This window comes from Oryctolagus cuniculus, chromosome 1 (genome assembly GCF_964237555.1).
Source record: "Oryctolagus cuniculus chromosome 1, mOryCun1.1, whole genome shotgun sequence".
Lineage (NCBI taxonomy): Eukaryota > Metazoa > Chordata > Mammalia > Lagomorpha > Leporidae > Oryctolagus > Oryctolagus cuniculus.
In genome coordinates, this window is record NC_091432.1 from 225,096,529 (window position 1) to 225,108,664 (window position 12,136).

General features: G+C 39.3%; 1 protein-coding gene across 9 annotated transcripts in view; it reads left to right on the forward strand.

Moving 5' to 3' along the window:
* The window catches only part of CNTRL (centriolin), a 108,611-nt gene that overhangs the window by 40,874 nt on the left and 55,601 nt on the right, over positions 1–12,136 (forward strand). For 6 of the 9 annotated variants that reach the window (XM_051842356.2, XM_051842466.2, XM_051842453.2 and 3 more), the window contains 3 exons: positions 3,865–4,018; positions 4,989–5,209; positions 10,930–11,106. In XM_051842356.2, coding sequence (XP_051698316.2) covers positions 3,865–4,018; positions 4,989–5,209; positions 10,930–11,106 — 552 coding nt within the window. Of the gene's footprint in view, positions 1–95; positions 2,079–3,864; positions 4,019–4,988; positions 5,210–10,929; positions 11,107–12,136 lie in introns of those variants that run through there. The other 3 variants (XM_051842477.2, XM_051842472.2, XM_051842458.2) reach the window with 3 other exon arrangements.

Sequence of the window (12,136 nt, forward strand, 5' to 3'; positions counted from 1 at the left end):
AGTAAATTAAGACATTTTTGACTTGTTCTACATAAGGATAGATAGTACACAGCTCATCGTTGTTAATAGCAGAATCCTTTCAGTTTGATGCACAAATTTAGGGGGTGTGTGTGTGTACATTATATGTGTGCATATGCACATATGTACATATATATATACATACACACATATATGAAATGTCTGTTTTTAAAAACCTAGGATTTGAAGGAGGTAGCTTTCAGTCAATGATGACTGCATGTTTCACTTAATATGTATTGCAAAGCAAGAGAAACCATTTCCAAGAAACCTCTTAATATTTCTCCTTTCCTTACCGTTTTTTCTTTTTTCTTAAGAGCTGAAGAAGTTCAGGGTCTTTTTCTACATCTTTAATCCTTTATGCAAACATCCCACTAAAGCTATTTGTTTTGTCCTTTGAAAATAAACTGTATCTGCAGAGTATGTCTTCCTAAGATGTAATCAGGTGTGGTCAGAGTCAGGCTCTTACCTCTTGTCTTCCCTGAGAAGTCTTTCTCTAGTGGCTTATATCTTAGCTCATATGACTAAAATTCAATTAAAAATATTTTCTACACATTTCCTGGTATATTTTGGATCTCTGTATTCACAGAAATCATAGAATTTAACATGGTAAAGACAATTCACCATAATTGCTTATTAAGTACTTGACAAGTAATTTATTCCTTTAAGCATTTTAGTAAAATATACATTTTTGTGGGCCAGGTAATTTGATTAAAGTTTACTGCATCATCATAGATATAAGCTCTTTCTAACAAAAACCTAAGACTTCTTAGTAAAATTGAACACTTAGGTGATCTTGATTATTTTAAAGAATTTTTGTTGCATGAAAAATAGCAGATTTTATGTAGTATAAAGTATCATCTGGTCATTCATATTTCACTTTATTGAATTTATTTGTTTAGAACCTTTAACAAAACCAAAAAGGAAACTTAAGTGTAGTTTCTGTGTTGCACCCCAACTAGCACAGATTTTAGCTGCCTTCAAAAACTTGTACACCATTCCTGTGTCTTATGTAGCTCATTATACATTATATAAAGTGTGAGCCTTTTGGTGAAAGAGAAGAACTCTAGAGAGGAGTCCCTGCCTATTTTTTTGAGAAATGTAGATAGACTTTAATTTAATTTTTATTATCTAATCACATGAAGTTTCTTCTTGAAATGCAAATAGAATCTGAAAGTAAAGGCTTGACTCTGATGACAGAAAACAAATATATTAAGTGCCCATAATATGTCTTACTGTGCCAAATGTTTTGCATATGCTGATGAGGTACTTTATTTTATCCTAGCAGCCATATGAAATTGGTGGCATTCTTACTTTTTCCCCCTCTTTGCAAAGGATGCAAATGTGATTTAGAAAGAGTAAGTGATTTGCTTCAATGCCTCCTTTTAGGAGGAGGCCTAGCCCTTGCCCAAACTACTGTAGTGACCTTCTCACAAAGGAATTAAGAGGTCTAAACAAGAGATTATTTTAAAATTAGCCCAGAACCAAGTCTACTCAGGTTTTCAGCAAATCTAACTAGATTTGAAAATGAAACATTCTTTACCAAAGAAAAAAAATCAAATCCCACATCAGTTATAAAATTGTGCATAGCTAGATGCACAAATGTCACAGGGGCAAACGTAATAAAGATTTGTATTGCTCTTCCCTTTCGCCCTATGAAAGCAAAAGATAACCTCTCTAGAGGGAATTAGCCACAGCGATCTGTTGCAGAGTTTGGGCGTGATTGGCCCTCGGGAGCTTCCTGTGTTATGATTTAAAGCACGACGGGTGGGGCCTGCCCGCAAAGCCTGCTGGTGATTGGACGGGCTCGACTGTCACTCACTCCCCTCCGGGAATGTGGTTTAAGGCTCAACGAAATTACAGAGGCTCGGAGGCGCTTGCAGAAATGTGGCTGTCAGAGAGGGAAGTACACATGAATTTGAAGACAGCATTAGAAAGCGTTCCGCCCACAATTTCTCTCTTCTCAGCGGCTCAGTTTTAACAGGACAAATTCTAAGTTAAGGTATGATCATTTTTCTGTCTCTCGCTGTACAAAGGACTTAAAAGGAGGAGGAGTCAGAGATGTAAGTTCCTGTTTTTACAATAACTCTTTTGTGAGTTCTGTGGTAGTGAAAATCACTGAATGTACTTTTGTTCCCATGTGTTTAATGTACATCATTGAACCATACTTTGGTACTGCTTATTAGAGATTTCAGTGGAATTTTTATGGTGAACTTTAAAGATTTATTGATACAGATATGAATGCAGTCTTTTTTAAAAAAAAAAAATTCTTGAGCCATAAATTAGAATGTAAACTCTTATCTGCAGTTAACTTTTTGGAAAGATTTCAGCTGGGTGTTTTGGGAGGGTAGAGAGTAATTTTGAAAAATCTCATCAAGTTTTACCAGTAGTAAATTAAAAATTTTCTAATCAAGCTGCCGCTCAAAATGAAGAGGCTTTTCTTTCTGTATTTGGGAGAAGAGATATCTCAAACTGAGCCTCTTTTGTAATCAAATGGCCCTCAGATTTGTGAACCTTGATATTCATTGTCCAGACTCTGATAACTTTCTCCTCATTTATTACTCTGTTCCTCTGGTCCATTGGGGGAGCCCAGAGGGTGTGAGTGGGAGGGCAGAGGTTCTCCGGGGAATTATTTGTCTCCACTTGAACATTGCCTGGGCAGGTCTTTTGATGGATCTGAGATTCAGTTTTCTCATGGGTGAAAGGAAAGGTTGACTCTCAGTTTGTTTTCTTTGGCACACCTGAGGCGTATCTACTCCTTTCAGTTAACGATGGCTCTACAATGTAGTGACAGGGTGTGTGGGTGTGTGAAAGCCCTGTTTTTCACCCGAAGCTTATGTAGTAGTACAAGAGTGTGCCTCCCTGTGATCCTCCATTTTGAGACTTACTGGGCTGTTAGTGTTTGAGGTCCCTTCTCAGTTTTCAGTTTATTAAATGTGAAAGCAAAATGTTAGTCTGTATATGAGACTGAAAATACACTTGAATTCTAAGTATATTTATTTGGTGTTTTCCCCCAACCTTTGTTTTAAAAACTACACTTAATGTGTTTTATCAGAGTTTTATCTATTATACAAGCGTTTTTAATTTTTAAAAAATGTAATCCTTCCACCTAGGTAAAATTCTTGTTAAAATTTTGGAATATACTTTTTAAAGTCTTATTCTATAGCCATATGTCAACATAATCAGTTAACCTTTTGGAAATCTTTTTTAAAGACACACTGTAATGCAGTGCAAATGACTGAACATGACTACATTACCTACTGGGTACACCCTTGGAAAAATCACTGAACCTTTTTGATGCTCATTTTCTCATCTGTAAAATAGAGGTGGTTCCCACCACTAGTTAGCCTGAGGTTTAAGTGAAATCTGCTCATATGGAAGCAATACAGTGCCTGATACAAAAATTTTACTCTTTTTTTTTTAAAGATTTATTTACTTATTTGAAAGAGTTACACAGAGAGAGAAGGAGAGGCAGAGAGAGAGAGAGAGAGAGTGAGTCTTCTATCTGCTGGTTTACTCCCCAATTGGCCGCAATGGCCAGAGCTGTGGTGATCCAAAACCAGGAGCCAGGAGCTTCTTCCAGGTCTCTCACACAGGTGCAGGGACCCAAACACTTGGGCCATCTTCTACTGCTTTCCCAGGCCATAGCAAAGAGCTGGATCGGAATGGAGCAGCCGGGTCTTGAACCTGCGCCCGTATGGGATGCCAGCACTTCAGGCCAGGCCTTAACCTGCTGCGCCATAGCACCGGCCCCACATTGTACTTTCAATGCTTCCTTTTAAAATGTTTTAAGGATTATTATTTTCAAAAGATTTTAAAGAACTTGAGATTTTGTTTGTTTTCAATTAGTCCCATATGAAGGCTCAGAAAAGGGGTAAGGAACAACAGCTTGACATTATGAACAAGCAGTACAAACAACTTGAAAGCCGTTTGGATGAGATACTTTCTAGAATCGCTAAGGAGACTGAAGAGATTAAGGACCTTGAACAGCAGCTTACTGAAGGTGAGTTTTAACTATGAGGTAAATCAGTTTCAGCATTAATAAAGATGAGAACCAGACAAGTCTTAATCCCTATATTAGCTAAGTATAACTGTTAGTACTACTGTTTGGTAAGGGAAATGTTTGCAGAATATCTGCAAGTGCTTAATTAAATTTATTTTAGCTTTGTTTTTTTGCCCTGATGCCTCATGAATCAGTTCATTGCATTTAGACAAGAAGTGTGCACTTGATCATAATGAGCTGTGGCATGTGAGCGTTTTCTGTGGCATCAGATCCTTCCAGAACAGAGTCCATCAGCATCAGGGGATTCAGGGTCTAGTTATAAGAAGGTTATAGAAAGAATTTTAAGATCTGCTTTTGCAACACAAATTTAATTGTAACATTCCTATGGTAGTGGTAGAGGAAGACGATGGGCTGTCGTCGTGAGAGCCCGGGCTCAGCGTAAAAAGGTTCGAGTCCCTATTTTGCTGGTATCAGTTATGTTACCTTGACAGACTGTCTCTATCTTAGGCATTATCTGTTGGGGGGATTAAAGAAGATAATGTACATAAAGTACTGGACACATATGGGATATGTATATGTAAATATATGTATATATTTTTAAGTCTTCATGTTCCATGTTTATGCTGTCAGTCTTGGACTAGTCTTGTATATTGAGTGCTTTTTTTTGTATTTAGCAGTAAGAACTCATAGTTTTGCTGCACATTTAAAATTTTTATTTATAAATAATTTAAATGTTTTACAGAATGAATCAGTCATTTTGTAAGCATTTCCCTTGAATTATATACTGTTTTTATTGTATACCTTTTTAATGTTCCTGTACTGTGGATAATAGGAAGAAAATTATCATCGTATCTTGAAAAGAAAACTAACATAGGAAATAACTAAAAGCTTACACTTATTGGCTACTAACAAATAGCTAAGAAGACAATGCAGTATTTATACATTCTTACCCTTTATCCATCATGTGTAGGCCAAATAGCAGCAAATGAAGCCCTGAAGAAGGACTTAGAAGGTGTCATCAGTGGGTTGCAGGAATACCTGGGGGCTGTGAAAAGCCAGGCAACTCAGGCCCAGAATGAATGCAGGAAGCTACAGGATGAGAAAGAGACACTGGTGCAGAGATTGACCCAAGTCGAGCATGAAAGGGACCAGCTGGAAATAGTTGCCATGGACGCAGAAAATATGAGGAAGGTATGACTGACTTCTTCCTGCCCATTCTTCTGAGCTTCAGAATTAGATGATTGTTCCAATTAAGTTAGCTAAAGGAGTTAGTGGCACTGCAGCAGTAGGGGACAAAAAAGAAATATTAGCAGCTTTGTAGTGCTTTTCTTCTTTTTAAAGGTAGGGTTTCCTGCTTCATCTTTTGCTGTGATACATTTGGAATCATTTTTTCTGTAGCTAAGAAAAGGAAAATGATTTTAGCTGTATTTCTTTTCTCTCTTCCGTTTTATTTATTTTTTTAATAAATAGCTTTTATTTAATAAACATAAATTTCATAGGTACAACTTCTGGATTATAGCGGTTCTTCCTCCCCGCCATGCCCGCCCTCCCACCCCCAAACCGTCCTACCTCCTACTCCCTCTCCCATCTCATTCTTTGTTAAGATTCATTTTTAATTATCTTTATATACAGAAGATCAATGGTATACTAAGTGAAGATTTCAACAGTTTGCACCCACACAGACACACAAAGTATGAAGTACTGTTTGAAGACAAGTTTTACCATTAATTCTCATAGTACAGCTCATTAAAGACAGAGGTCCTACATGGGGAGCAAGTGCACAGTGACTCCTGTTGTTGATTTAACAATTGACACTCTTATTTATGACGTCAGTGATCACCCGAGGCTCTTGTCATGAGCTGCCAAGGCTATGGATGTCTTTTTTTTTTTTTTTTAAGATTTATTTTTATTTATTTGAAAGAGTTACAGAGAGAGGTAAAGACAGAGAGAGAGAGATCTTCCATCCACTGGTTCACTCCCCAAATGGCTGCAATGGCTGGAGCTGCGCTGATCTGAAGCCAGGAGCTTCCTCTGGGTCTCCCACGTGAGTGCAGGGCCCCAAGGACTTGGGCCATCTTCTGCTACTTTCCCAGGCCATAGCAGAGAGCTGGATCAGAAGTGGAGCAGCCAGCACCCATATGTGATGTTGGCACTTCAGCCTGGGGCTTTAACCCACTGTGCCACAGCTCCGGCCCCCTTAAAGCCTCTTGAGTCCACAAACTCCGACATTATTTAGATAAGGCCTAGTCAAAGTGGAAGTTCTGTCCTCCCTTCAGAGAAAAGTCCCTCCTTCTTTGATGGCCCCTTCTTTCCACTGGGATCTCACTCACAGAGATCTTTCATGTAGGATATTTTTTTGTCACAGTGTCTTGGCTTTCCATGCTTGAAATGCTCTCATGGGCTTTTTAGCTAGATCTGAATGCCTTAAGGGCTGATTCTGAGACCAGAGTATTTAGCTGTATTTCTATCCCTGAAAGGTATCGTTGTTAAATAACTAAAGAGTATCAAATTTTAACCATTACAAATGCTGTATTAAATGTTAATATTAATTGTTTGGCAAAATTAAGCACAGTACATTCTTATTCCTGTTATTGCTTGATAATTTTGACATTATTTTACAGCTAACAAGACAGTGTTGTAAATTATGCCTTTCTGTGCCTAATTTGTTTGGAGATTTCACTTGCTCTGTTTTAGTTTGGCAAACTTTATCATGCATGAGAAACATAGGTTCCAAAATTTCATATTAAGGAGGGCTGACTCCAGAAATTAAATTAATATATTTTAATATTATAAAATTTCTCATGCATATAAAAAGTATCAAAATTATATTTGAGGGATATGGTTAGGATGGTTCTTGGGACACCTGCATCCCATAACAGAGTGCCTAGGTTTGAGTCCCAGCTCCATTTCCAATTCCAGCTTCCTGCTGGTGCACACCCTGGGAGGCAACAATGGCTCAAATACTTGGGTCCCTGCAGTCTACAAGGGAGACCCAAATTGAATTTCGGGTTCCTGGCTTCAGCCTGGCCCAGCCCTGGCTGTTGTGGCATTTAGGGAGTGAATCAGTGGATGAAAGATAAAATTTCTCCCCTTATTAAATAGTAAATATTTAAGAAAATATACATTTGACATCATGTACTCACAACTCAGCTTAAGAAATGAAACACTGAGGGGCCGGTGCTGTGGTGTAGCAGGTAAGGCTGCTGCCTGTAGTGCTAGCATTCCATTTGGGCACCGGTTCAAGTCCCGGCTGCTCTACTTGTGATCCGGCTCTCTGCTATGGGAAAGCAGTGGAAGATGGCCCAGGTGCTGCATAGGAGACCTGAAAGAAGCTCCTGGCTCCTGGCTTCGGATCGGTGTGGCTACAGCTGTTGTGGCCAACTGGGGAGTGAAACAGCAGATGGAAGACCTCTCTCTCTCTTTCTCTCTGTGTAATTGACTTTCAAATTAATAAATAAATCTTAAAAAAAAAAAAAGAAATAAAACACTGCTGATGTATTTGAAAACCTCTGTGTGTCTCCTTCCAGAGGTAACAGAATCCTAACTGTGGTTTTCATTTCCCTGCGTGTCTATTCTTTTATTATTTGTGTAAACATCTATAATTAATATGTAGTATCATCTTCCATGATTTTAAGACTTATTTAAGATATCATAGTATATATATTCTTTGGTCACTTCCTTTCTTCCTTTATTCTCCCATTTTTTGTGTAGCTTTACTTAATTTTATTGATGTATGGAGCATCCCATTGTATGTATATGACATACATTTGTCATTTATTCAGTCTCCTTTTAGGCATTTAGGTGGTACCCAGTCTTTGCTAGCAAGAGCAGTGCTGGGCCTAACGTTCTCATACATTCCTTGAGCATGAGGACTTAGGATCACAGTTAAAGAGTAAGTCAGAGAGGATGTGCACCCTAATTAACATCACTATATGTTGTCAAATTACTGATGCTAGGATCCTAGCAATCTATATTCCCCCCAGATATGTGAGGAGCACTACCATTCTACAATAGCCTGGCCAACACCTTTGTGTTGTCCAACTTTTTAGGTTTTTACTTTTATTTATTTTTAAAGATTTATTTATTTATTTGAAAGAGTTACACAGAGAAGGAGAGGCAGAGAGAGAGGTCTTCTATCAGCTGGTTTACTCCAATTGGCTATAATGGCTGGAGATGCACTGATCCAAAGCCAGGAGCCAGGAGCTTCTTCTAGGTCTCCCATGTGGGTGCAGGGACCCAAGGACTTGAGCCATATTCTGCTTTCCTGGGCCATAGCAGAGAGCTGGATTGAAAGTGGAGCAGCCAGGACTCGAGCCAGCACCCATATTGCATGCCAACACTGCAGGCTGCAGCTTTACCCGCTACGCCACAGCACTGACCCCCCCCCTAAGTTTTTGTTTTTAAATAATTTCAAATTTAACAGGAGAGTTGCAAGAATACTACAAATAACTCATTATTGGAACCACCAGTTAATATTCTGCCACATTTAATTTACCTCCCTCTTGTAGCATAATTTTTACATGGTTTTACATACATTTTAGTGGTTTTTTTTTTTTTCCTATTTGAGAATCTGTTGTAGACATCATACTCCTTTGCCCTCAATTATTTCAGGATGCGTTGCCTAAGAACAAGAACACTGGGCCCAGCACTGTAGTGTAGCAGGTAAAGCCGTGCCTGCGACGCTAACATCCCATATGGGCGCTGGTTCAAGTCCAGGCAGGCTGTTCCACTTTTGGTCCAGCTCCCTGATAATGCACCTGGAAAAGCAGTGGAAGATGGGCCAAGTGTTTGGGCCCCTGCACCCAAGTGGGAGACTGAGAAGAAACTCCTAACTCCTGGCTTTAGATTGGCTCAGCTCTGGCTGTTACAGCCATTTGGAAAGTGAACCAATGAATGGAAGATCTCTCTCTGTGTAAATCTGCCTTTCAAATGAATAGATCTTTCTTTAAAAAAAAAAAAAAAAGGCAAGAACATTTTCTAACATAAACAGTAATTTTCAAATTCAGGAAATAAATATTTCATCAGACTTCATGTTTGCCAAGCTGAGTTTTAAGTGGTATCTTTTCTGTCACCTAATATGAATAAGAAAGTTGAAAGAATAGCTAATTAAATATCTGTGAGCGCTTACATTTAATAAAAGCTTTTGATGTATTTTCTCTCACTTCAGACACATACCTTTTTTTGCACTGCACATTAGAAAGTTAGACATAATATCATCCCTTCAACAAACATCTTTTTAAAATACTGATGTTTTCTTTTTATTTATTATTTTTTTATTTTTATTTTTTTATTTTTGACAGGCAGAGTGGACAGTGAGAGAGAGAGACAGAGAGAAAGGTCTTCCTTTTGCCGTTGGTTCACCTTCCAATGGTCGCCGCGGCCGGCGCGCTACAGCCGGCACACCACGCTGATCCGATGGCAGGAGCCAGGTGCTTCTCCTGGTCTCCCATGGGGTGCAGGGCCCAAGCACTTGGGCCATCCTCCACTGCACTCCCGGGCCACAGCAGAGAGCTGGCCTGGAAGAGGGGCAACTGGAACAGAATCCGGCGCCCCGACTGGGACTAGAACCCAGTGTGCCGGCGCTGCAAGGTGGAGGATTAGCTAGTGAGCTGCAGCGCTGGCCAAAATACTGATGTTTTCCTACATCGCTACAAGAGTTTATTATATCTAGGAACATTAGCTGTAGTTCCCTCGTGTCACTGACTAGCTGAACCATATTTAAAGTTTCCCAGTTGTCCCAAGAATGTCTTATAGTTTGTGTGTGTACAGAATCATCTGCTAATTCTGTATATTTTCTCACATTATGGATTTGCCTGATTGTTTCTTCATGGTTTGTTTAATTTGTTCCTCTGTATTCTCTATAAAAGAATATCTTGTTTTTACCTGAATTTTTCCCTATTTACTGGAGCGAGGTTGAGCAGCTTTCATTTGTTTATTTGTTATTCTGGTTTTCTCATCAGTGAATTCCTTATTCATATATTTCTCCCATTTTTCCATTGGATCCTCTGTCCTAATGATTTATAGGAATTATTTCTATATTCTGGATATTAATCCTTTTATATGTGATATCTGCTTTTCAAGCAAGCAGCCCAACTGATTCATATGAGTGTTATTTGGACTATACATTGGGAAATTCTTTTATAGAAGTTCTTATTGGAGAAACCTCCTCTTTAATCCAGAAGAGTTTGATTTACTTCTTTTAAGATCCCAGATAAATGGATGAGAGCTATAATGTTTAGTCACAAAAAGCAGATGGACTAAAATGAATCAGAACTGTGGTATGCTAATCACAATCTACTTATAATCTTGTTAACTAATTTAAGTTACTCTATCATCCTTAATATTAGTGCCAGTCCCATGTTCTTTGAATAAGTGAACATATTGTATGTGGCTTTAATAGAAACAGTGGGCTTTGGAGTCAGAGATCTGGATTCATGGCCTCTTTTCTTAGCTGCTCAGGCCTGTGCATTTACTTAAATGTTCATTCTCCAGTTCCTCCTTTGTAAAACTCTGCGAGTCACACAGTTATCATAAAGACACAATGACATAATGAATGTGAAACCATTTGGTCCAATGTCTGATGAAAAAATAGGCCTGAAATTTTGTCTCTTTTTTTCCTTCCTGTCTTGCTTCTTAGATTTTCAGACTCATTTAAAGTATCACACAAGTGGTGGTTTTTGAAAGCAACATGTTGGTGCCTTACTGACTTTGATTACATTTAGTCAAGATTCTGTTTGCCAGCTAGAATATGCACAGCCTGAGGTGTCAGCGTATTGTGTTTGAAAACATTCTGCAGCGGTCAGAGTTGGCTGACCAGCATTTGGTTTACAGGCCCAAGTTGCTTAGAACGACTTGCAGATGCTTAAGCAGCACAGTGAGGGTTCCGTGGGTGAACACACTGAATCTTTCAGGAGCTCGCAGAGCTGGAAACTGCCCTCCAGGAGCAGCATGAGGTGAATGCGTCCTTGCAGCAGGCTCAAGGAGATCTCAGTGCCTATGAAGCTGAACTAGAGGCTCAGCTGAAAATACGGGATGCTGAAGCCAGCCGGCTCAAGGAAGAGCTGGAAAAGCTCACAAGGTTTACCCAGGTAAGTAGGAGCAGGCAGGCCACTAGAAACTTAGTAGCCTGTCCTTCGGAGATCATCCTTCCTTTACGGATATCTTAAGACTAAACACTTTTTAATATAGTGTACATGGAGCAAATGGACACATTTTTGGAGTTAAGGCATTCTGAGTTCAAATACCAGCTCTGTGTGAATGTGGGCAACTTAATTTGTGGCTGTGAGCCTCCCAGCCTTTTCCTACAGTGTAGAATGGTTCAAGGTGAAATGAGATGATGGCCTTGAAAGCATCTAGTAACTGATATTCAATAAATTCTAATTTTTCTTTCTCAAAAGAGCTTTAAGAGACTTCTAAGTGGATATTAAATTTTAGTTTGCTGGGCCTGTTGTGGTGGGACAGCAGGTTAAGCTGCCACTTGCAGCACTGGAATCCCATATCTTGAGTACTGGTTCGAGTCCCAACTGCTATACTTCGAATCTGACTCTCTGCTAATGTACCTTGGAAGGCACAGTGGCTGGCCCAAGTACTTGGGTCCCTAGTACCCATATGGGAGACCCAGATGCAGTTCTGGGCTCCTGGCTTCAGCCTGGACCAGCCCCAGCTGTTGTGGCCATTTGAAGAGTAAAGCAGTGAATGGAAGATATATATTCTCGCCCTCGCTCTCCCTCTGTGTGTGTGTGTGTGTGTGTGTGTGTGTGTGTGTCTCCCTGTATCTATCCTTCTCTGTCACTCTACCTTTCAAATAAGTCTGAAAAAAAAAAAAAGTTTTTTAAATTTCAGTTTATGTTTCCTATTACGATTGGCTGAAAGATCTAGTAGTTTATACCTGCAAATTAGAAGAAATACTGTTCATCTAATAAATACCTACTGGTTGACCATTGAAACCCAGAGGCTATGGATGCTCAAGGAATAGTACTGATGTGGTCATTGACACTGTGTAGAGTCATGGCAACAGTCAAGTATGTGAAAGGGATGTGAGTGAAAGAAAAAGACATCGTTCTATGGCAGAGAATTAGGTGGTCAGGGAAGCCCACCCTACAGAAATGATGATTCTGC